This window comes from Centropristis striata, chromosome 16 (genome assembly GCF_030273125.1).
Source record: "Centropristis striata isolate RG_2023a ecotype Rhode Island chromosome 16, C.striata_1.0, whole genome shotgun sequence".
NCBI classification, from domain to species: domain Eukaryota; kingdom Metazoa; phylum Chordata; class Actinopteri; order Perciformes; family Serranidae; genus Centropristis; species Centropristis striata.
In genome coordinates this window covers 17,100,816-17,127,956 of record NC_081532.1, presented here as the reverse complement: position 1 = coordinate 17,127,956, position 27,141 = coordinate 17,100,816, and the positions used below count along the sequence as shown (strand labels likewise).

At 38.1% G+C, this 27,141-nt stretch overlaps 1 protein-coding gene across 1 annotated transcript in view; it reads left to right on the top strand.

Annotated features, from left to right (window-relative positions):
• LOC131988056 (serine palmitoyltransferase 2-like) overlaps positions 1–26,922 on the top strand; it is a 36,275-nt gene extending 9,353 nt beyond the window's left edge. Inside the window, exons 4-12 of the mRNA XM_059353061.1 lie at positions 2,999–3,147; positions 4,743–4,867; positions 6,901–6,994; positions 8,223–8,328; positions 9,514–9,733; positions 10,961–11,087; positions 15,513–15,648; positions 17,192–17,321; positions 22,703–26,922. Of these exons, the coding sequence (XP_059209044.1) occupies positions 2,999–3,147; positions 4,743–4,867; positions 6,901–6,994; positions 8,223–8,328; positions 9,514–9,733; positions 10,961–11,087; positions 15,513–15,648; positions 17,192–17,321; positions 22,703–22,822 (1,207 nt within the window). The 3' untranslated portion in view covers positions 22,823–26,922. The remainder of the gene's footprint in view (positions 1–2,998; positions 3,148–4,742; positions 4,868–6,900; positions 6,995–8,222; positions 8,329–9,513; positions 9,734–10,960; positions 11,088–15,512; positions 15,649–17,191; positions 17,322–22,702) is intronic.
• The last annotated feature ends 219 nt before the right edge of the window (positions 26,923–27,141 follow it).

The following is a 27,141-nucleotide window of genomic DNA, read 5'->3' as shown; positions in this document are numbered from 1 at the left end:
ACACAGGAACACAGGAGGGGTATGCACCTGCAGAGCTGACAAGTTAACATTTTTTTGTATTGCTTTTAATGTGTAATATATACAACCGTGCTGGCAGTAAGGTACAATGTGGCTTTGCTGCTGGAGAAATGAACATAGCTGCAACAGTTTATTATCTTTTATCGTTGCAGCCTTGTGTGTCAGCATATTATCAAATGCATAACTAAAGATGATCGTATCTATTGTAAGCTTGTGGTATCTCTTTAAAGTATCAAAGTTGGCATGATTTTGACAAGCCTAGCCTGCAGTCATTAGAAGCCACTGAATGGATTTGGTCTGGTTTCTCTAGTATCTGTGTTATCATTTGGGCATTAAAACAAGCAAAAACTTACTACCACTAACAATTATTTCCGTCTGGAACATATATGATTTTATATATATTCACGGATCGTTATAAAAAACATAGGTTGATTTGTAAAGAATTTTTATTATCTGGATAATCATGTATATCGTGAGTCACTTGAAGATGCTTTCTACATTGCTATCATACAGTCCTATAGTGATTTTCTGATTTATTTCGAATTGCAACAAGGTGAAGCCTGCTGCCTTTGAGTCATTACAAAGTCCAAAAGCCCATCATCATAGCTGAAAGCTAACAAAATAAATAAATAACAAAGTGATCAGGTGCCCACCTGAAGAACTGCAATAAAAATATTTGTTTCTTGCCACAATGTAGGATGAAATTATCTAGTATGTTTTAGTGTCATTTTAAGTCTTTGAAGCATATTTTGATGAATATCATGTTATAATTTCAATTATTTTGGTAGCATTATTTTCAATAAAAATGTAAAACATAAAGTGCACCAGTATGACTGTATATGGACTGTAAGCTACTGTTTACAGTTGTATGTGATGATGCCTGAATAAAAATACTATACATAATATACTATCTATATTGAAATTACATTGGACTGTAAACTACTGTTTATACCTGTATGTGATGATGACTGAATAAAAATCCTATGCATAATACTAATACGTGCAAGATGCAAACATGATATTACCATTGGAAGAAATAGACATAATTCTCATTAGCCTACTGTAATATAATAATAATAATAATAATAATTATACATTTTATCTATATTGCACTTTTCAGGGTACTCAACAACGTATAAAGTAATATAAGACATAAACAGTCATGATTTCTTATATCATCATCACAATCAATTATTATTATTATTATTATTATTATTATTATTGTTATTAACTCCAGATGGCCACAAATCTGTCTGTTCTTCGGTGAAAATATGTCATCTAAAAACATATTCCTCATCCATAAATCCCGGTCGATTGGTTCCGAGGGTTCAAAGTCCGGATCAGCAATAAAATCATCTGCGCTGTTTTCATCAAGATCGCTTCCGTCTTCTGAGCTCCTCCGCTTTATGCTGGGCTTACACCAAACGATTTTCACAGTCCCAGACTAAAAACTGAAAGTCTTTAGTAAATCTAGGAGTCTTACTGGAGTCACAGCGCGCTCCCGTCATCCCGATCGTAAAGTTTAAGGTAGTAATCGGCGCTGTTTCTTATCAGTCTTTTCCTAGTCTTGTGTTTGCGATCATATCAAACATGTATGATATGATCGCAAGTCGCAGTGACGTAACACAATCAACAACCAATAGATGAGCGGGTCCAGACCGGCAGTAAAACCACTTCGACAGGAAAAAGTAACATCACAATAATGTCAGAAAACTCAATCCTAAATACAAATATAGAGATGTAATATATTTATGGCCACAAGCGGGATTTTGGGGGCGCTGTTTCTTAGTAAAAAGAACAGTAAGCAGACCCAGTTAAAATGTATAAATAAATGTATACATAAATAAGTAATAAATAATTGATGATGAATGTGTGATTAACTAAATGAAAGTTGATAGAGCTGATAAGTATAATTATTCAATTAAACAAATAATTAAATAGGACATAAATGTATATCATGAATTCTTTTCTACAGTTTCCTTTCCTTTATTCTTCCTTATATCTATTTTACTGTAAAATAGTCAACTTTTCATGTCAGAAAAACAGAAACCCCTTTTCAGCTTTGTGAGGGGCATTTTGTGGCGTCTTCTCTTCTTTTTGTTGCTTTTTTTCAACACAAACCACTGCACACACAGAAATTGCATGGTAGGTAAAAAATGCTAAAGGAAATCTAGTTGTAGTCTTGTAAATAGTGATCCTGCAAGATTCACAGTCTTTGTAGAATCTCAGTCTGAGACTAGGCTGGGACTAAAAACTCTCAACAGTTGTCTTTAGATGTGAGCAGATGTGAGCTGATAGTTTTGCAGGAGTCTTTCCAAATCTTTTCAAAGTCTTCTGGTGTATAGGTAGCAATAGTCGTCCTCCGCCATGATTTCAAAGTTCTGGAAAAGTCCAATGTTGCATTGCGACACTCCTGCATGTATTCTGATGCATTTCATTGGCCAATAGACCATAAATAGGTGGAAAAAAACTACAATTACTACAAAACGACACATCCGCTTTCCCGGCCTTAATGGTAGAATAAAGCAACATCGCTCCCAGTTTTAATGGTAGAAATGCGGTAATGCTTTCCCGGCTTAAATGGGTTAAATGGCACAAAAATAAGTCGATCACAGTTGCCTTGTGCTGAGATTGATGTCCTCTAAAAGTTTTGTTTGGCCCAGTACTGAGAACTACTTGTAGGACTGATCGTTTCCACTCTAATTTCCATTATTGAGTAATTTGGGTATGGACTGGTCCAACTTTTTCTCATTACCTCAACTCAGTGTATTGGCTCATACCGTGTGCCAACCCAATACCACAGTTTAACTGCATCAGACAATATGGCAGATGCCACTCAAGCCAGCCTCTCACTGCACCTCCATCTAGAATGTAATTAGCTGTACCAGTCATTATTGTTGCCAATAAGCTTGAAAACACATTAGCTTCTTGTCATTGATTTTTTCCTCCATCTGATTATCTTCTTCTCTCTCCTTTCCAGTTACACGGGTCGGGTGGTGCAGGATGTGATTAACTTGGGCTCGTATAATTACCTGGGCTTCGCTGAGAACACGGGTCCATGTGCTGATTCTGCAGCCGAGGTCACCGCCAAGTACGGCGTCGGAGTTGCGAGCACCAGGCAGGAGATCGGTACAAACGCATACCAGAACACAGCCACACCCCTCACCTGTCACCTGTCACTGGAACTGAACAGCAGGAATGTGCAGGGATGAATTTGGCACAGTGAGGAAAGCATCATAGACCAGTTTGCTTAGATGCACGAAAAGACATCGGGGTGCCTCGGAGATGCATTTGGCTCATTCTGCTACCAGGCCACCTGTGTCCCCCTACTTGTAGTCTTTATGCTAAGCTAAGCTAACCAGCTGCTGATTCCACCTACATATTTAGCATACAGACAGAAGACTGGTATCAGTCTTCTTATCTAACCGTCCAAAAACAACAAACTACTCCTTAAACATTATATTTACGGAGTAGTAGTCCTCCTTTTCAAGCAAAGACAAAAAGTTGGATTTAAACAAAATAGAAGAATAATTAATGAAAATAGCCAAATTAAAAAAGATCAATCAAAACACAAAGATTGTAATTTAGTCTTGAAAAAAATATGAATTTAAAAACATGATCCAGGCTGTTTTAAACCAGAAAAGAGGAACCGTTCAAAATCTGTTATTTTAATATGTTTCAAACAGTGAAGAATGTTTGAAGTCAGTGTGTTGGAGGCTCAGTATGTACTTTAGAAATCTGTGGCTTAAGTCAGTCTGCAGAGCGAACACCCAGGAGGAAGTGAAACGGGTCATATGGTTAGCAGATTTTTACTGATAGAGGAGAACCAGTTCTTAGAGAGGGAGGAGGCCAGCCCCCTTGATAGAGAGTGCAGTCATGTGTGCTCCATTACAGAAGTCGGGTTTAAATCGAATAAGTTGATAGATGCTTCACTGTACTGTGGATGACGCATCATCTAGCACTGAGAGACAGATGGACTCCATGAGTGTCTAGCCCGTGGAAGTTTGCTGATTTAGGTGCAGCAGTAACTTTAAGGAATAGTTTGACATTTTAAGATTTAACTCAATACCACCTTAGTGTCCTTATGCTCAATATGAACCTGCAGCTGATGTCGGTACCACATGTGCTCGTCTGTCAGAACAGCTCAGGGTCCTTCATTTATCCAGGACATACCAAATTATGATTGCTGGTCCCGCCCAACTTTTCTGTGATTGGCTTGTTTTCTCGATGCATCCATGCCAATAAGCTTTGTCACATAAGATGCATTCAGGGACTGTTGAAATTTGAATTTCTGTGTCTGGCTTTGATAAATCTTATAAGGCTGGCAATTTTATTATTATTATTTTAAATAAAAACATGCTTTTCACAACAGTGAGTTCCATCTCCTGGCTGTACCTTTACATTAAATGGAGACATATGAGAGTGATATCTATCTTCTGCTATTATTCTCAGCAAGAATTAGCAAAGATTGGGGTGGTCCGTAGCGTAGTGGGTTACACAGGCGCCCCATGTATAGAGGCTACAGTCCTCGCTGCGGTGGAGCCGGGTTCGAATCCGGCCTGAGCTCCCTTTACCGCATGTCCTCCCCTCTGTCACCCCCTTTCAATCTGTCTCTCGCTTTCAATAAAGCATGTAAAATGCCCAAAAAAATAATCTTTAAAAAAAAAAAAAGAATTAGCAAAGATCTTTGAGATTCTGATATGTGTTTATGTTGATCTCCTCAGGTAACCTGGACAGACATGAGGAAATGGAGAAGCAGGTGGCTAAGTTCCTGGGTGTGGAGTCAGCCATGGCGTTTGGGATGGGGTTCGCCACCAACTCCATGAACATACCAGCACTAGCTGGCAAGGTAAGAGCGCAGGTGATAGATAGATGTTACCATGGGAGAGGTGCAGGTTACTGGGGATTTCCACCGGACGCGTTACAGCAGCAGCACGTCTCCACAGCGTTTTTGCTGCGTCTGTCAATTCACACCGGGCGCGTTACAGCAGCAGCATGTCAGCTTAGCGAGCCGGCCGTATACACGTGAGATAACGAGATCACGCGATAATCCTGACCATACGGGAGACCGCAAGATCCCGGGATAAACTTTAAACTCTATTTATACAGTCTATGGATAAACTGTGTGTATAAAGTAAACAACAACAACAAAAACCAACTTACTTTGCTTCTCTGAGGTGAAAGATATGTTGATCTGACCATCTATCCTTATAAAAACAATATGTTATGTCATAAATGATTGTATGATGTTCCACTTCAACAATCAGTCTCTTGTCGTCCGTGTCGCCGATCCTCTGAGACCCTTTGATTGATTGATTGCTGATCTGGTGCCTCGGTCATAACATAATGTTGATGTGAAGTAGTTTTAGGCTGCATGAACTGCGTATTGTGTTTTATTTTGAAAGGGGCGGAAGTGTTTTACGCTGATTCTGAGTCGGACTTCCTGTCTGGTGCGATCTGCTCTTTTGCGATTCACGCGATTTGGCAGCGTCTCGCGGAGAAATAGAAGTCCTACCTAATGCTCGCGTAGAGACGCTGACGTGGCGCTGCTGTAACGTTACGCTACGCGTTCGGTGAAGAGCTCTCATTGATTAGAATGTTACCTATTTGCAACGGCATACGCGCCGCTGACGTGACGCTGACGTGGCGCTGCAGTAACGCGCCCGGTGGAAATCAGGCTTTACTGTTGTAGCACATATTCCCCTCCATTTCTTATTTGTTTCCTTGTGAGATTTCCTTGATGTTGTCACAGCTTTTTCTTTCCTTCTTTCCTTGTCATTGTCTCTTTCTTTTTCCTTTTTCTATGGGGATTTTGAAAATTTGCATAAAAAGAAAAGCTTGACGGAAACTCCAAAATTCGATAAAACTTTTGAAAATGCGCATAAAAGATTTTATCCGAGCTTGAGGTGGGTTTTTTTGTCTTTTTCAAAAAATAGTTAATGTGCTAAACAGGAAATGGAAACACTTTCTCCGAATAAGTTCTGATGTAGCGAGCCTTTAACCCACACGACTGATCAACTGTTTCCGCTCTGATGATCAAGACTTTCTGACATGAAAGTTATAAGTTTTAATTATAAGTTTCCCAATTTGATTGAATTACTAAAGACATATTTCTCTAGTGGGTGTCCTGTAAGAAACCTCGTTTTTTTATTGTTTTTTCTCTCTTGCATAATTTCAGCTTCTTCTACTGTTTACTGACCGATTAGCCTACAGCAATGCATGACACTGCCATCTTCTGACCATAGTATGTTAATGCAGCTTTGTTTATTCGCTCTGAACCAGTTGATGGAAACATCCCTAAATCACATTTTCTTTAATGCAGAATTTCCAAATTTCGCTTTAAATTTGATTTGAGTTTAATGGGAAACGGGCTGTTGTCTCTTTTTCTTTCTAGTTTATATTAGTGTCTGCACTCGTATGTTTGTATAAGTTTTATAGCAGGCACTCTTGTTTTTAGAGTACATTTATCTTTTCCATGACATCACACAATCACACATCATCAGTAGCACCAAGTACACAGAGACACGGAGCCGCCCTCTGGCCTCATATCAGGAGGAAATACCTCCTGTTGGCACTGGTGGCTGGACTGCATGTCAGAGTGAAAAACAATAGTCTGAACTCTTTGTCATGTTGCTGCTGGTGTGGTTTGGCAGGTAGATACTTTCACAACATAGCTGGTTTCCACTGGTGACAGGAAGTTAACAGAGAGGGCGAAGTCTTTTGTTCTCGTGAAATCAAAAGTAATTATCTCCGCTCAGATCAGTTTATAAAATGATCCTCCCCCCTTCTCACAGGGAATATGTCATTTGTAAGTAGCTCTGTAGGTGTAACACTATCTGCTACCTCAATCCTTTATACTGACGTGTGTCTGGTGTTCTGCAGGGCTGTCTGATCCTGAGTGATGAACTGAACCATGCCTCTCTGGTCCTGGGAGCCAGACTCTCCGGGTCCACCATCAGAGTCTTCAAGCACAACAGTGAGTCTGTGATCACAAATAGCTCCTCTTAGAAGTGTGTCTCCTGCCTCCATTAATAGGTCAATTTTGCGTTCTATTTCTGTTCGTCAGTCCCCCAATTTATTTTTTTTACTGCTTCCATTGATAGAAGTTTCTATAGCTTTTATTACCGTAATCATCATTGATGTACTTTGAGCATCTTTTTATATACATACACATAATTATCTCTGCACACTAAGTATTGTATCATAATTGGATACAATTACTTGGTACTTTTGTTGTTATTATACGGATAAACACTTAAAGTACCATCTTTTTTTTCCTTTTGGCATTTTTGAAGTAATCTTTTTTAATTATAGACTTTATGTCACAATAGGGAAAGCACAGGAAATTACTACTTTTAATAGTTTTTTTTTTATATTTAAGGTCCTTCTATTGTTCATTTGGGCTCACAGACATAACCAACACATCCTCATACATCTGACTGAATACTTTGTTTGCCAATGAATACCAAAATAATTTGACAAAACAATTGACTGTTAGATATAATGACTGTTATATGTAGTATATGACTGTGTTCAATTTTACTACAACTGTACTTTGTTAGTTTTAGGCTAAAAAAAAACTATTATGTAAGGTATATGAATAAAATTTAAAATAAAAAAGCCACATTTTTTATTTTGTATGCCTTTGATGTAGGGTTGGGCAATATATCATTATTGGCTCTCTTTGTCCTTCTAAAATGTAGCATATCTTGTTCGCTATATTGTTAATTTCCAAGTCATTTTTTTGGACAAAAAAAAGGACAGATTGTCTTTTTGTGTTGCTAAAATACAGGGTTGATGAACATATGATCTACGGCTGATGTACTAAAAACAACAGCAGCTTGTTTAAATAATCTGACTGCATTTGATTATTATGTTTATATTATTATGGGCTGTAAAGCCCAAATAAATTATAATCCTATTTACACATTTCACTAAATTCACACAATCTGTCGAGCTAGCCTACTGTGCTCTTTACTTATCATAACATAAGGACAATAGGACCCTTTTTTTTTTTTACACTTTAAGCTAATAGCGATTCCTGTAATTTAGCAAATATTCAGTGTTGTTGTCCACACTTTATTTGAGGTTGTATTGAAACTTTGTGTCGGAGTCTGTCTCTGTCTTCTAATGAATTTTCCGCTGGTTTTCTGCCACCATTGTGTAAACCACAGTTTTCATTCTGAATGTGATTTCCTTGTCAGATATGCAGAGCCTTGAGAAACTGCTGAGAGAGGCCATAGTTCACGGGCAGCCCAGGACTCACAGACCATGGAAGAAGATCCTCATTGTGGTAGAGGGCATTTACAGGTAGCATACCCATGTTTCTTCATAAAATAAATGTTTAGCATTTCAGTATCTCTTTATCCTTTTGACTGTTGTCTGACCGTTATATTTCAGGGTTATTCAATGGTGACGCATTGGTGCTGAACCCAACCAAAATAGGTGTTCTCAGTACTGAGAGAGAGTCCAAAGGCAGTAATACTTACAGGATTCACAGTTAACCAGGCTTAAAGTGTCATTGTGTAAAAGCAGTGGAACAACAGGAGTTACCAGCTTTAAAATCCCCATCATTTCCTTCCTGGTTTCAATCTGAACACACTGACGAATTGCACAAGCAGGAGTTTCATCAGGTTTTGTCCACTCTTAAATGTTGAAACAATGTTTGGACAAAAAGGGAGCCCCGACTGCTATACATGTTAACTATAACATTTTACAACCTGCACTTCAGGCAGATTTTCACAGAATATTTGTTACATAAATATGTAGAATACAGAATTTAATGTTTGTTACTTTTGTTTGTTTTCTTTACAGATTCTCGTTTGTGCAAAGGGTTACATTTTGGTGATATTTAACTTTTATGAAATATAGCAGTTTGATTTGGTTAGTTCTGACGGGAGCATTCGTCACACATGATCCCTTCAAGGACCGTCAGGAAAAGCTAAAAAAACTGTCGATTATACCAGTTTGTACAGTTTCATTCTTTGAATGAGTGGAGTGGTGTCATTTTTTAAAAAAGAAAACATGCTTTTCAAACCCACTGGCAGACTTTTAACATAAAAAACGGGCAAAGCATGTGTATCAGTCAGAGTCTTCTACAAATGCATGCAAAAAAACAAAACAGGCTTCCAGAAGTAGCTCTTATCCTCTATTGACGGTTCATGTGGTTCCATTAGATTCAGCAGCATCAACACTCCTGGGACTGGATTGCTGGTTGACGGAGCTGATTCAGTGCTTGGTTAGCTCTTACTGGTTGTGCACACATCTTTGATGCGTTACTTTATTCTGCCAGACCGGGTGCTGCAAGAAGCTGCACTATATAGCAATCTGCAAATCATGCGCTTTCCTGTGACACTGTTAGATTTTTATCACAAGTTTGCATATCTTTGTGTTTACATAAACACTATCCTGGATTGTGAGACAAGAAATGAACATAAACACATGAGGACGTGTGCTTGACACTGCCTGTAACACTTTGCCTTTTCCTCCCTGCAGTATGGAGGGCAGTATAGTGCGCCTGCCGGAAGTGATTGACTTGAAGAAGCGCTACCGGGCCTACCTTTACCTAGACGAGGCCCACAGCATCGGGGCCTTGGGCCCAAGAGGGAGGGGTGTGGTTGATTACTTTGGCCTGGACCCCTGTGACGTGGACATCCTGATGGGCACATTTACCAAGAGCTTCGGTGCTGCGGGGGGATACATCGCAGGGAAAAGGGTGAGGATGGAGGATTGTTGGTGTACACATAAGAGTGCTGATATCCGGTCTGGTAGGGGTGTTTGAAATCCTTGAAAATGCTTGAATTTTAATGTTGTATTTTCAAGGTTTGAAAAGTGCTTGGATTTTGCATAAAGTGCTTGAAAATGCAAGTATTGTTGCTGTATTTCTCGTGCAATCTGACTATAGATAATCACATCTTCAAGGAAAAAAATAATAAATTGAATATTGAGATTAGCAAACTGTACTTTTGGTTGTTAAAAGTGTAAAACCATCGCTGTCGGTATGGTTGAGTGAAATTACCCCTTTCAGCATGTAAGTACTCATTTAAAACATGCAACTTACAACCGTTGTAAGGTCCTGGAAAAGCTTGAAAATGGACCTTGAAAGTCCTTGAAAAGTGTTTGAATTTGACCACTCAAAAAGTGTATGAACTTTGCGATATGAGCTGAGAACAAGCTCTTCTAGTCACAAGAGATGGATTGTTTTCCTGTTCAGTGCTGGGTTACTAGACCAGGCTAAACTGTAATCATACCAACAATGCTTTAGTTGCAAACAATCTCTCAAAACATCATCAGTTTACACTGTAACCAGATCTCAAATGTGATAAAAAAAAAAAAAAAGACACCTGTCATCTCAGTAATGTGGACACACAGCCTGGCAGTGCATGGAGCATTCCTCAAACATCAGCCTCGGCCCATGACATCAACACAAAAGGCTGGCTTTACAGAAATCTTAACTCCAAGACATAAACAACTTTCCGTCTCACTTAAATGCTGAAGAGATTGTGACACCTTAGTATAATGGCTTCTTGTCACTGACTGTCACCACATTCACTGCATTTTCTCAGAAGTGTTTATATATAATCTGCGTGTCTTTCAAACTGTGTCAAAACAGTAAATGCGGATGGCAAAGCTTGATATTATAAATTTACAGCATAAACTGCAGTTAGCATTGGATGCCAGGGTCTATTTTTCTTACAATCGGTGTAAAACATTATACTTTCCATCATCTTTTGAAATTTCAATCATTAGAATAAACTAAGAATAGTTTTTCATGCAAAACCAGTCAGAGGAGTCATGCTGCAAACACTAAAGCGCACAATAAATCTAAAAAGAGCGCTCTGCCAAGCCTCAGTTACAAAGTGTCCTGCTTGTACATATTGTAGAGTAAGTAAAGCTGTTGATGCATGTGTACTTACGTCTCCTGTGTATCTGCTGGCTTTAGGAGCTTATTGAGTACCTGCGCTCCCATTCCCACAGTGCGGTCTACGCCACCTCCATGTCTCCTCCTGTGGTGGAGCAAATCATCACTTCTATGAAGTGCATTATGGGAGACGATGGCACAACGATAGGTAAGAGCTCCAACAATATTAAAGGTACCTTGTAGAGATTTTGATGTAGTGGCGCTATTGGAGCAGTTGATAAACAGGTCCTCATTTTGTTTGTGCACACAAGTGACAGAGCTTGTTATGTCTGAAATAATCAGTGCTATCAATACTTCTCCAGTCAAATGATACCTGCATTTCAGTGGTGGAAGAAGTATTCAGATCTTTAACTTAAGTAAAAATTTACACACACTGAAATTACTCCACTACAAGTAAAAGTCCTGTATTAAAAACGTACTTATGTACTCAAAGTATCAAGAGTAAAACTACTCGTTATGCAGAATGAACCCACTCAGATTGTGTCATGAACCGGCACCACTATCAGTGGTGAGGTGTGTGCATGCATGCGATGTGGTGAAATGCAAGTGTATAAGCCAAAGTAACCAACCAACTAAACAAAACCAAAATAATCAAACCAACTAAACAAACCAAGGTGGTGGCTGTGGAGGAGAAGAGAGAGAACTGAGGCCTCAGCTCCTCTATGTAACCTCAGTAATTGAGAGTGGAGTCAGGTGTGCTCCTCCAGCCTCCTCCAGCCTCTGCAGACTGGAGGAGTGGCATGTCCTGTGGCTCCTCCTACACAGGAAGAGAAATCCAGAATGCCACAACACACAGAGGGGGAGGGGATCATCACAATTGTGAAAATATATATTCCAAATATGTTTTTGAATTATTATTATTGATTCAGTTATGTAAGCAGCATTTTATTTTTTTATGATAGAGTTAATTTTAACTACGTAATATACTGTTATGGGGTTAATTAAAAAATGTTTTTTCATCATAAATCTCTACCTGTAAAGTAACTAAAGCTGTAAGCTAAATGTAGTGGAGAAAAAAGTACAATATTTACATCAGAATTATTCTGAAGTACAGTACCTGAGTAAATGTACTTAGTTACATTCCACCACTGCTGCATTTGATCCTTTTTGTACCCAGATCTAAGAAGTATTCAGATCTCTCACTTAAGTAAAAGTACTAATACCATACTGGGAAATTACTCCACCACGAAAGCATCATCATCAAAATGTACTTAAAGTATCAAAATTAAAAGTACTCGTTATGCAGAATGCCCCCACTTAATCTAATAATATATTTGGAATAAATATATATAACAGTCTATTTGTATTGATGCATTTATGTAAGTGATTTAATTTGTATTCATTCATTTTAACTACTTAACATAGTTTTATGAGATTGAATTTAAAAAAATGTCTAATCACTTTTAATTGATCGTGTTTTTTATGTTAAATCTCGACCTGTAAAGTAACTAAAGCTGTCAGCTAAATGTAGTGGAGTAAAAAGTACAATATTTGCCTCTAAATGAAGTGGAGTAGAAGTATAAAGATACATACAATTGAAATACTGAAGTAAAGTTCCTCAAAATTATACTTAAGTACAGTACTTGAGTTAATGTACTTCGTTACATTCCACCACTGCCTACGGTGTTTCACCTGTTTGGAGGAGACATAGACATGTAATCGATGCAAAATATGTGCAGATGACAAAAATAAACACTTAACTGAATACAATTTATTCTGGTAACTCAGGCAAAGTCCGCAACCAATGTTGCATAGGAGGATATTTTACAAAAAAGGGAGAAATTCCCTCAAAGCAGCGGTGATGTCAAAACAATTGCAGAGGATTTCTTATTTTATACATTGTTTTTCGAGGGGAAAAAAACACCTTTGATGCAGGCATTGCTATCTTAATGCAACACAGGGCTATTCAGCTGTCAAGCATATTCATTGATTGATTTAATAACCAAATCGGATTGGGACTCTATTCTTTTATATTAAATAACTCTGAGGCGGATCAGGGACAAAAAAAGATGATTAGGACATCCCAATTGTTTCAATTTGAGAAATTTCCCTGAATATTCCCTGCCCACATCACGCAGGAAATGTTCCTGAACATTTCAGCGTTGGTCTGCATGTTAAAGAGGCTATTGTGTTTATTAAAAAATCTCCATATGAAAAAAAATAACATATAAATGTATGCATTCAACTTGTTATGAGTTCAAAGATACCAAATAGTTAAGTGGGCTCCTTGTAGATTCTGAGGTACAGCCATGTTCTTATACTAAGAACCATTGTTCCCTAAAATATAAAGGAGTGCACGGAAAAATCGTCAGTCCCCTGTGCCAAAAGGTGATTTAGAGTAGGATAACAAAAACTCACTTTAGTCAAATGTTATGACAGACTTTAAAAACAATCAGATTTGTGCTAAGGCAAACAGGGAACACTTTTATCAAAGAGGTTAAACTTTTCAGCTAAAATGAACTAAAAGTGACAACCATCAGGTGTGATGTTGAGTCAGTCTCATGTCACTGTAATGGTCACCAGCTGCCACCAGGTGTCAGCGCATACTAATAAAATGTAAGACAAACTCAGTGTCACAGGAGCCTAAGACGTTATTCTTTACGGGTTCAGCTTCAGCAGTGTTTAAAGTCAACAGTGTCTCACTTCTTCTGCTGCAGATTGTCATCTTAATGGACAACAAAGTTCAATATCATCTTATCTTCCATTATTCCATTCCAGATAAATGTTAGTTAGGTGAGAATTGGCTTGGCTTGGATTTGTGCTATTTTTTTAACCAAGAAATGTCATTTTTGGTGTGTGTGTGTGTGTGTGTGTGTGTGTGTGTGTGTGTGTGTGTGTGTGTGTGTGTGTGTGTGTGTGTGTGTGTGTGTGTGTGTGTGTGTGTGTGTGTGTGTGTGTGTGTGTGTGTGTGTGTGTGTGTGTGTGTGTGTGTGTGTACACTTTTCTGAGTAAACCATCAGAGTTTGCAGTGTTGCAAACGCAGCTTTTTCAAAGAAGCCGGTGAATCTCCTGATCTCCTGCGGGAGAAAGAAAGCATTACAGAGAAACTAAAAACTTGATCTCCCCATGGTGCCTGGCTGCTGTTCAGCTCGGATGTTTCTCACATTCATCTCATGAATGTGATTGTTTTCAGCTGCTTGTCAGCCTTGTTTTTTTTCTCTCTCTCCCTTTTTTCAAAGCTTCATTAAACCAGCTCTGAATAATTTCCTTTCATTTGTTTTCCAACCAGAAAGATCAAATCTGGTGTAGATTTTTAGAAAGGAGGGTACCCTTTGTTTAATTTTCACACTTCAAATACTTCAATACACTTCAAATATTTAGTTCAAGACATTTTTTTCTTCCTTTTTTTTTAGAAGGCTATTTCCATGTGTAATAAGATACAGGTTTTTATTTGCATTTTAGATTTTCTTCAAACTTTATGTATAGACTATTTGAGACGAAAAAAATCCATTTATATTTTGAGAGTTGCACAGTTTTTGCCACAGGGAATGTTGTTATTTCGCCCCCAGAAAGAACATCTGAGACAGGAAGTCATTTTCAGGGTTCAATATCTTCAGACACGTAACTCCTCCAGCCCTGAAGTTTGGTAGAGGCAAAGAAAAGATGATGTACAACGTATCCGAATGATTGAAAGGAACAAGCAGGTGTCACATTTTTCAGTACTGGCCCTTGAAAAAAAAAAAAGTTTAAAATGGGTGGTTTCGAGGCCCCAGGCAGATCCCCAAACTGTCTATGTACGTATAGATGTTTCAATGTATCCTGCTAAAAATACAGTATTTGACTAATGGTGTTCCAAATTTCAGGGACTCTAACTTAAACAGAATCGAAGATATGGCAAATATAACAAGCCAAGATTTTAATTTGTTGCTATTTTGAGAAGTGGACTCATTCCTAGAGCAATGAAAATGTGTGTGAAAAGTTTTTAATATGTGGGCATTTTGTGTGTAAAGTTACAAGTCCCTTCATGGTATCTTCATGTTTAAATTGAACATGCTATAAGGCTTAATATACCCTGAGAGTAGGGCTGGGCGATATGAACCAAAAGTCATATCCCAATATATTTAGGCTGAATATCGATATACGATGTATATCCCGACATTTTTATCGCAAAATGAGAGCAAATGTTCTGTATGTGTAATATATTTATATGAGAAAAGAATAAAGAACATTACAAAATAACTAAATATGACAAACCCTCGTAAGGGCAGCATTTATATATGAAAGAAAAAAAGATTTAACTATAAAGATATATGTGATATGGTCTAATTCCACATCACATTTAAAAAAATATATATCGATATATTGTTTATTTTGATATATCGCCCAGCCCTACCTGAAAGCAGAACTTATTTTCTGGTCTCAAATAGCACATGCATAAGATTTATCTGTCTAATTTGACATGGAATGACCCTGTAGTCGTGAAGTGTACAGAATACAGATTGACATTCAGTGCAGCTTGATTAAGTCACAAGTGTTTGGCACACTCACTATAGATAAAATGTTTATTAACTCTTACAGCAGTGTTGTTCATCCCATTGCATTTACTGAGAGCTCTCATGTTTGAAACTCTCAGGCTGTGACCGTGTGCGACAGCTGGCAGAGAACACAGTCTATTTCCGCAAGAGGCTTCGAGAAATGGGCTTCATCATCTACGGCAACGAGGACTCACCTGTCGTACCCATGATGCTCTACATGCCCGCCAAGATAGGGTGAGCCTCCACCTCTGACCAGCTGCTGTTGGTAGACTTAACCCTTAATAGGGCACTCATTGAAATACTTGCAAATTCCAAATTTCAACCCTAGAGAATATTGGAGGATATTACATACTGCCAGAATGTGTAAAAAAAAAAAAAAGTTTACGAGATTAAAGTGCCAAATCTACGAGAAAAAAATGCGTAGATTTATGAGATTTAAAGTGGTGAATCTGCTTTTTTCCCACTTTAAATCTCTTAAATATGCAACTTTTTTTCTTGTAGATTTGCCACTTTAATCTAGTAAATTTGCAACTTTTTTCTCTAAATATTACCTGAAGTTACCAAATACAGTTCTTCGCCTGATAAAGGGTTAATGAAGTCTCCCCTGGATCAATACAAGTTGAAATATTCATATACATTATATTTTGACAGTATGGAGGTGAATTTATTTTCAGTTTTTCTCCAGTGCAACTGTCATAATTGGTGAAAACATCTAAAATGATCAGTGTTATTGTTATTATAATAAGTATTATATATGTATAATAATATGTATTCACTACTAAATCAGATTTTACATGTTGGCACAGATGCCTAGTTTGTAATAATTAAAACTCAGAGGCTTGCACCCATAGGCAGAGATGGGCATAAATCAAGTGTCTTGTTACAAATTACAAATACATGATCATCAAATGGATCCACAAAAAAAGCACAAAATCTTGTACGAGAAAATTTAAAAATGCATCACATACAAACTGATATTATGACATTTTAGGCATTAAGTAGCCTTTCTATGGGTATGACTTTAACCATACGACATTGCTAATTCCCTACATCATAGATTTGAAGTGGCCTATCAGGATATCCTGCAGGTGGGAGGCTGGGAAGTCAGCAGTGCATGCTGGGCGGTTTGTGTCATCTAGAGCGACAATTGACTGACTAAATGAACAGCCGATTGAAATGACACCTGGAGAACTGAACAGTTAGGCACTCGTTCTTTTAGATCAGTAGTTCTCAACCTTTTTGAGTTGCGACCCCCAATTTAACATGCATGTTGTCCGCGACCCCCGCACAAAATTACCAAAAAAAGACACAAAATGACCAAAAAAGACACAAAATGACTAAAAAAAGACACAAAATTACAAAAAAAAAGACAATAAATGACCAAAAAGACTAAAACACATTAACACATGAACACTAACACAGTGGAGACAGAGCTGACTTCCAAAATTATTTGGCGACCCCCAGAAATCATCTCGCGACCCCAGTTGGGGTCGATACCCCAAGGTTGAGAATAGCTGTTTCAGATCACAATTTTAAGAGTGATAAATTAAAGTTAAATTGTTAAATGGAGTAGGTACATTTGTAATATTGCAAACTTGACGAGCAAATTTCTGTCCATCAGGCCAATCGCCATCATTTGTTGATAGGTGGTGACTTAAGAGACATCTAAATGAAAATCTTTGAGATTGTTACTTTAAGGTCAACACTTAGCTGAGCAGGTCAAAGAATTGTCTTTTTGCAACTCATATTGTGTCCTTGTCTCCTTTTGTCCCTCCAGAGCGTTTGGCAGGGAGATGCTGAAGAGGAACATCGGGGTGGTGGTGGTGGGCTTCCCCGCTACGCCCATCATCGAGTCCCGGGCGCGCTTCTGCATCTCCGCCGCACACACAAAAGACATGCTCAACAGGGTAAAAGGTTCTTTTTATTACTGGGTAGCAAAATGTTTAGAGAAGATGTGTAACAGGATTTAGTGGCATCTAGCAGTGAGGAAGCACCCAACTGAATACTCCTCCCATTTTCAAACACGTAGGAGAACCTATAGTGGCCTTCAGCTAATGCAAAAGGTTTGGTTTGTCTATTCTGGGCTCCTATAGAGACATGGAAGAGTACGCCCTATGTTGATATGAAGTGCTCATTCTTTTATTTTTTTTAACAATAGTACCAAGGGCGCTTATATTGCAAATATTTGCATAAACACAAGGGAAGTTGTACTAAGTGACAATGGAATCATACAAAGTCTACTTTCGTCGGGGCTATGAATTCAATCCATTTATACCAAATCTGGTAGAATTTCTCCTTTTTCAGAAGGGCTCATTCTAAGTTTACAAAAAACAACTATTCTTTGTTTATATATTAATGTATATTTTACACTACTGTGCTAAAGTCTTAGGCAGGTGTGGAAAAATGCCTGGAAAAAAAGATATTGGTTTGAAGGCAAAGGTTGGTCCCACCAAATTTTGATTTGATTTAGATTTTTCTTGTCTTTTCCTCATTTTCCATGTTGTTAATTGATTTAAAAAAAACTATTATTACTATTTAAATTTTTTAAAACATTTTTTTCCAGCATTTTTTTCACACCTGCCTAAAACTTTTGCACAGTACTGTGCATTAATCAAAACAAACATAATTTTGAATATTAAATTCCGTGTTCTTCTCATAGATCCCCATGAATCCAACACACTCATCCATAAAAATGTTTTTTTTTATAATCACATCTTAATTTGAGAAAAATAGTAACCTAGTATATAAAACGGACCTATCATCCATCGTTTTCCATTAAAAATAAATATCTATTCAGAACATTATGCAGATTTCCAACAGGATTGGACATTTCTGGATTACTTTAAAAAAGAAGAAGCCCTTACGCACAACTCCACGTTAAAAAAACCTGTGTCTCATTTGGTGAAACTTGGGTTTTTCAGTGTTTTTTCACCTTTGATCTTCTCCAGCTACTGCACACTCGCCACATTGTATTCAGTGTTTAGAACTCTCCTTCAGTTTTCTTTAAAAAAATCCATTTTTAGACTGTGACACCTGTAGTAGCAAGTGTATTGATGTTGACTAGTCGTGCGTAGCCAGATCTCACGGCACACAGACCTTTCTCCTGTGTGGGCAGAGCTGAAGCCATAATGATTCAGTGAAAAACACACTCCGGGTTGTTAAAATGTATTTAATTAGTCTGAATTGTCAGTTCCAAGAGCTAATCTTACTCGGGCTTTGGGTAAAAAAATTCCAGGGGGTTATGGTTAATTACTAGACTTGTGCACACACTTTTTGTCAAAGTTTTCCAGCATTTAGCTTGTTAGCTGAATTTGCATGTTATTGTTTAGCCCAGTAGTTCTCAACCTTTTTGAGTCAGGACTAGGGATGGGTACCTTTCACATTTGAATCGATACGGTACCGATACCCGGTACCTGGGAATCGGTACCGGTACTCAACGGTACCAATTTTCGGTACTTTTGCGTAACATATTTATTTCTCAAAATATAAACTTTAAAAAATATATCAAAACAATATAAAATCCAGGATGAGCAGTGCTTTATTGTTGAGTGAACGTACATTTTGTAACATGAAGGTTGCAGTGTTATCAAAGAATGCAGAGGAGCGCTCTCAGGTGGCAAAGCACGGAGGAGAAAAAAAAAAAGTTGCAAGTGCACGTGTGATTTGTTGTGATGACGTCGTAGCTGTGCGGCGCAGCACCGGTCAGACAGTATTGTGGGCATGGCGTGGTTGGAATAAACAAAGTTGAGTCGGGCTGCTCTGTGCACATATCGAGGATGACGCAGGAGTCCGAGGGATTTCATTTCAGCGAGGCAGTTTGGAGTTAAGTGGCAGGTAATATTCCTGAGTTGAAGAGCGGAGTATTAGCGGAGGACCAGAGATGCAGCAGCTAGCTTCTAGCTGCTAATGAAAAGTCTACGGATGAATGGAGAGAGCAAACGGAGTAAGGAAGGTCTAATCTGGAGGCAGACGAAGGCCAAGCCCGGGTAGAGACATTGGAGAGATAGTAGCTAGCGGCTAGAAGACCTAGAGCCGGCTGTTGGTCTCTGCTCCGCGGTGGAAGAGGGCAGCAGTTAGCGGCCGCGGTGAGCAGACAGGACCAGACGAGGAGGTAAATACATTTTAAAAAATAGTGCGATCGTCAGCACGCTTGTTAATCAAAGACGTCAAATGAAAACGGGTTGAAATCAATGATCAGTTTAAAGTTAACGCCGTTTAGGTACCGAAACATGGTACCGTTTGATTTTACATGAATCGGTACTCGGTAGTACCGACGGAATTCGGTCGGTACCTATAAAAGTACCGAATTCGGTACCCATCCCTAGTCAGGACCCCCAATTTAACATGCATGTTGTCCGTGACCCCCGCTCACTGAACACAATCTCACACGCACAGTTCAGATCACCCAAAAAAGAAACAAAATGACCAAAATAAGTAAACAAAATGACCAAAAAAGACACAAATTGACCACAAAATGACCAAAAAAAAGACACAAAATGACCAAAAAAGACACAAAATGACCCAAAAAAAGAAACAAAATGACCAAAAAAAGACACAAAATGACTAAAAAAATGACCAAAATAAGGAAACAAAATGACCAAAAAAGACACAAATTGACCACAAAATGATAAAAAAAAGACACAAAATGACCTAAAAAGACACAAAATGACCAAAAAAAGACATTATGTGACCAAAAAGACTAAAACACATTGTCTCCACTGTGTTAAAGTGTTCATGTGTCAGAGCTGACTTCCAAAATGATTTGGCGACCCCCAGAAATCATCTCGCGACCCCAATTGGGGTCCCGACCCCAGGTTGAGGTTGAGAATAGCTGGTTTAGCCCATAAGGAAAAAAGAGTGTAAATGCCAATATTCCACCATTGGCAGGCCATGGTACAAACTGATAGTAGCTATTTTTATTCAATATCAGCTCTCCTTTTCCAACTTTGTGTAATGACCTTCAAGTTGTGTGAAACTAGTCCAAGAGATCACGATGACATTAAAGGGAGTCTCACGGGCGGGAAAACTCTGTAGCTCGAAAAACAGATGTGTGATCTGTAATGACCCCAAGATATCTTCTTTTTGAGATGTCTCTGAGTCACTTTACACACACAACTTCCCTTCCAGCTGTGTGTCTGTGTCAGCTGCATCACCCTGCAGGTTAATGCAGTGTATTCACATTATATTCCCATGTTTAGAGTTAAGACCGCTGATCTGACCCTCTTATTTCCTCACTGTGTTGCTATACGTCAGCGCAGTCTGTTCAACTTTGATCGCTCTTGGCAACACATCAAAAAGACGCCCACTCCACTCAGCGAGGGCTCTTTACCTACAACACTAAGCTTACTGCAGACCTACCTGCTCGTCCTCTTCCTGTCACTGTCTTAAACTTCAGCCTGTCTCTCATTTTAACATAATGATAGATAATTTCACACAGTGGCTGAACCCTCTGCGGTCTACTTGGGTTGTCCTTGTGACTCACTTGTCTCAGATGCATGCTGTCTCCAGGAAGCCATGCTATTCCGCTTCTTGCCTTTTAAAAAAATAATATAAAAACGAAATAAAGTAAAGACAGGGAGTGGGAGTATTGTAGTGTTGTAGTGCTTTTATCTGTCATGATGTTAAATCTCTCTTTGTTAGCCTTCGTCTCTGTTTCATTCTCTCGCACTTTGATGTGTCATGTCGATTTGTGTGTCTCTTTTATCTGCTGGTGAGCTTTCGCAGTTTTGCCTTTGCGTTCAAACACACCCACAAATGTACACATAGAGCTAAATTCTTTTACTTTTGTCCTTCTGAAGACCTTTCTTTTCACTGACTGTATTAAAAGGAAGTCAGTCCCTATGGTATGATTATATTGGTTTTTACAACTTTGCTAACAGCCAAACATCAATCAACTGCAGCAACACGAGACATAGCAAGGCAGCTAATGTTACTTTCTAGTCCAACAGCAAGAAAGCCAGCTTGGTGTCTGTCTGCAGCCTTTTACTTCCCCAAGCTTTACTTTCTCTTTCTCGGTCACTCACTTCACTCTTCTCATTTTCCTCTGTTAATAGCCTCTTATGGTTTCACATCTCTTCCCACCGGTCCAAACCTCCTGTGCTGGTGGGGGAAAGACCAAACATGCCCAAGTGCTCTGAGCAATCCCTGCAACTACAGTTAGCCGTAATTAGCAATTAACTTTCCAACAAGTAAAGCTTTCTGTTAATCAGGAAACTTCTTAAATCAGAGATTCAAGGCAGAAAAGACAGATTTTCACTTGTAGTAGTAGTAAGTTTGCTAAGCTAATAAAAAGTTAAATCATCATCAGACAATAGCCACACAGACAGTTTAACTGCATGCAACCTAATCCCACTCAAATGTAATTGGTCGATACAAGTGATGGCCAAATTAAGCTTCATGAAACTTAACAAACCATTTTCTTTATTTTCTAAGCCCTCTCTGTTCAACATTTGAAAGCAGACTGAACTATCATTCCTTGAACCTAGAGGACCATTAAGTGAGGCCGACAAATACAACTAAAGGTTAATTAAGCTTTATTCAGACATCAATAGTCAATACTGCTTGGACTACAAATGTAAACCAGAACAATTCCACAACCAAAATCTGATCTGTTTTTGAAAACTAAGCCCCTAGAGATCAGTGTGCATAGTGGAGCATTTAGCAGCTGAAGAGCCAAAAGGAGAGTGAATATTGAACAGAAGCACAATTCCAAATGAATAATAATGTTGCACTACATCTCAGCAGGCAACTTTGTTCACAGCTAGTTGTGCTGCCCCCAAGTGGCCTAAATATAAATGAATGCAGCTTTATTTAGTCATCAATATTGTTTCAGAAACAACTGTGCATGACATAAAATACGTTACCTGTCTAAAAACACCACAATCAAGTCAGGACACTCTGCCACATGTTACCTTCAGTGATATGTTACATTGCATTTAGTGCATATGAGTGCTTGAAATGGATTTTTTTGGTTTTGGGAGTGAAGAGTTTTAGCCAGAATGAACACGGTCTGCTATGACATATCTGTATGAATTCATCTGCACCCTAACAAGATGTCCTACTGGTGACTTCACCTGGGATCCAAGTAATAGAAATGAAAAATAGGGAAAGATTCACTGGCAGCATTAAAGTCAGAGGTGGTTTCTGTTGAGGCCCAAGTTTGTGATTTAATCTTACAAGACAGGTGTGTTTGTCCATAAAAGTGTTTCTTGGTGCAGCTTTAAATTTCCTTGAGCCACATATTGGCCTTCACGGTGACAGGTTTTTGATTGTATAAATGTGTCCACAGGCGCTGAGTGTCATCGGTGAGGTAGGAGACCTTCTTCAGCTCAAGTATTCCCGACACAGAGTACAGCCGTCTTCGGCGCGGCCCTCTGATGATAACGTGTATGAGGACATTGACGACTGATGAACCACTCCTCTCCTCAAGTGGCGTGAACCAGAACAGCCCCAGAAAATCCAGAACGGGTCAAGATGGATCACAAGTCTTCCACAAGGACCGAGACGTGCACAGGTGCCCCTTGTCAGTAGCTTGCCATAATGTTCCCCGCCCCGACCCCCCAACAAAAGGAAAACACTTAAAACTATTGTCTAATTCTACTTTGCCTTACATATAAATGCAGAACTTGTGGTGCACAAACTGAAAAACAGCACTCCTGCTATTTCCTGTGTACTTTTTATTACTTTTTATCACTCTGTGTCTAAGAATTTTAGTCTTGTGTGTGTGTCTGTCTGTCTGCAGCGCTTGTAGCATTCGTCCTGTTAAGCCTCGTGTATGTGAAGTGGACAAATGGCAACTTTCCAAATGTCTCTCAAATTGTGAGCCGTTTGGATTTTTTTTTCATGATTTACATCTAAAATTAACTTTATTGGGGTCAAGTTTTATATCTTTCTAAACAGCAGTCAAAGCCTTGTCCTTTTCATCCAGCAGCATTCAGATTAGTGATTTATTGCCATAGGCCAAAAGCAGATAGCACTGAATGTTGCAATGTTTGCACAGGACCATGTGATTGATTCCTGTCGGTGAGATTGTTAGCAAGTACAAAGTGAAATGGTTTTTAATGATTATATATTTCATGATCCAGGTCGAGACTTTCTGCCATGACACAGTTTTTAATATCATAGTGTGTTATGTTCTGACGTTAAAAACCACAACGTCCACCTGGCATTCCTTTCAGATTTGTTTTTGATGGCAAGCTTTTAGTTTTTTCAAAGATTGTTTTGGATATTAACACAGACTTGTCTTATTATTTAAAAAGAAATCAGAAAATGTTCTAAAAGGCTCTGCTCCTTGACCTTAGACCTGACTTCAAGAAACAATATTTCAACCAAATGACATTTTTAGTCAAAATTACATTGTTGTCATTCCATCCTTGGTTCGTCTAGACAGGATACAAATACAGAACATCAGAGCTGAGCACGGCACTTCCAAAAACAGTGGTGCTGATGTAGCATGGCGCAAAAATTTGCCAAATATCAGAAGATGTTAAACAGCAGAAAACTACCCTGATCAATGACTTATTGTAAGGAAACTTTTATACATGGTTGCTTCTTTTCTTTCTTTATAGACACTGTAATAGGATATTTTGCATCTGATAACCATTTTAGAGGGCAAAAATTACTGATATAGTGATATGTCAATACAAATGTACTCAAATGTATGATTTATCTTAATGGGATAACTTCATCAAAGAATATTTAACATTATACATACAATGTATTACAGTACATTGTCAAACAAGTCTAGAAATGAAACTGAGAAAATAAAGAATAAACAGACCATTTGAATAAATAAATCACCCCAAGCATTGGTTTCTGCAATATATGTTGTGGGAAAAAGTTTTTGTGCATAATAATCGTGCATATTGATACCAATATGCCTTTGATAGGCCAATCTCAATCGATTCAGTACCAAATATGATAAATATGAAGCTACAAAGAGAAAAGTTCCAGCCTATAACTCCTCATAAAACTATAAAAAGTCATTTCTACATTTAGTTTTTTGTGCCCTGTTTTCAGTTTTTATGCCAGCCTCAAGCTTCATATTCACCATACAGACACAGGAGTGGTGTCAGTCACCTTGTCTAAATTTAAAACAAAGCAAATAATCAACTATTCAGGTCTAGCATGATTAGCAATCATAAAAGCTATGAAAACAAAAAGTCATCATCTACGGGTTTAAAAATGTATTTGCCTCAACCAACACCAGCTCTGGGTCAGTGCAACAGTGCCAAAATGGAGATGAATCCAAAGTACTAGTGTGCATGTCATTAGCCATGTTACTGTAGTGTAAGAGAGTAAATTGCCTACACACACAACAAATGCAAACCCCTAAAATCACCGAGCATAGCTGCATCCATTCCAAATGCAAGAAGGGAAACACTCACAAATTGACAGGTAGTTTTGTTCATTTATTGATTTATCAATTAACATAATCTTGTTTCATTGACATTACAACTGATTCTAGTATTTAGCATTTTCCATCGACATTTAAAAATATGAAAGAAAATCAACTAAATTACTTAAATCCTGCTATTCAAAACAGCAGGATTTACAACAAACAATTTAATTGTTTTAGGTACAAAAATCTGTTTAAATGGATACAATAGAGGGTATCCATCATGTGTCAGTGGTTAAGTAGCATTTTTTACTGACTAATAAAATAATAGGTTCTTTGAAAAGCAGCAGTAGTTGAGTAAATTAGTCTGTATTCAGACTTGAATGAAGTCACTGCTATTGAAAAAGAATGGAAATGTCTATAAACCCTCATTGTGCGTTACACATGGATTTGGCCGGCCTCATTCCCACAGCTGTTACATGTATCCTTCACTGGAATCCTTCAGTGTGATTGTATGTTGTTGTTCTTTTTATTTTGCCAACTCTCTTCTGTATTGTACAGTTATATGTGTTACAGATGACCTCAAACATCAAGTTAAACATTCAAATGAGTCTTAATTTTTTATTCAAAGACCAATATCTGCCCAACACACAGTCCAGTTTATTGGTATCAGAGTTCTAGTTTAAACTGTATAAAAGAAGTGGATGTAGCTACCATGACATCACTCACTGGATTGTGGACTTTTGAAGCTTTGAAGCATTGCCATCTTGGTTTTTTGGTGCCATAACTGACTATATTTGAATGAGAGGGTGGAGCTAGAGGGGATTGCGGGGTGGATCTGACCAAAGGCTGTAGCCATCTGTAATTCATGTTAACTGTGATATAAATTAGGATGCTAATTTTGGCTAGCAAAAACAGGCTTAAAACAAAATTCATGATATCATATTATTATAACCATAACAATGCTATCGCTATTTAGCGATTCTGCAATACTGGATACAATGCAAGACTATAATCTACGACATATCACCATATTTAGATTAAAACGTTTAAAGGAAGGATACAGCTCATTTGAGCACCACCACAAGGAGCCATTAAGTAGGGACTCTGGTTAGCCAAATTGGCTGAAAAAAACTGAAAATACACCAAGAAAAGACAAAAAACATGGACAACAGTAAAAAACACATTCACAGCTATTTAAATGTACGCAGTGGTATAGATTGCTGTGCTTCTGTCCTGATGAATCGGTTGCGGACTTGTCAAAAGGTAGCCACACCCTAAAGCATACCCCGCTTTATTATCTATTTTATTCTAAGAGGGACCATAATTCACCAGTTGACCATTATGCTGTAATTAGGAAGACTTTAAACTAGCAATTGAGACCATAAACTTCTTTGGAAAATAAAGTAATGAGTCAAGTGAGAAATAGCGTCATTTTCTCGTTGACTACAATGACTAATACAATCTCTCTATTCACCTGTAAGACATTCACTTCTTTTATACAGTTTATAGTCTTCAGTCAGGAAATGCAAAAAAATTAAAATTATAATTATATACTTATATCTTCTAGCAGGACAGGGCAACATCTAAACTTGAAAGACTAGTTTTGATATCACTGCTGGTTGTAATATTCTTGATTTCTACCCCATCTCTTGGGTGCTTATTAGAAATAACCTCACTGCTCTGTGTCTGATAACGTTGAATGCCTTGTAAAACAAAGTGCTATCTTTGTGCTGTGACGCAAAAGTGATGAATATCTTCAATCAGTGTGTGACAAGGGATGGTTGTCTGTGCTAAATTGCCTGATTTCAGCTATTAATGGGTGTGCTGCTGCACTTTAGATAGCTTTTCTTTGAACTACATACTTGGCTTTTGAACTTTGATTAGTTTTTACATTGTGCTATTGAGCTTTGAGACGACACTCCTAAATGAAGGCAGCTGTAACAAAAGATCCCACATGCATACATTCCCACTTGCATGTGTGCACACTGACAAGTATTGTGTAACCACTCGTTCATCATATTAATGCATGTACAGTAAGAATTAGTCATTGAAGCTGCTCTGCACCACACACAGTGGTGCTCAATGATATACACTGTTCTGCTAGATGTGACTTTTTTGAATGTTGACATAAAAATTCACTTCATTCCACAGAAAGTTGACATGTCTGTCTGGGCTCTAAGGTGGTTCTTTTTTTTCTCCTCCATATTACTGTTTATCTGTTACTGAAGGTGGGAGATGTTTGTGTTATTAAGTTTCATTACTTTAGAAATAGTAAATCAATTACAAATGGTTGCCCATTAGCGATGAGATAAGTTGGAATAGAATGTTACTTCTACAGAAATAGGATGTCATTATGTATTTTTGAGTTTGCACACAGGAAAGTCATC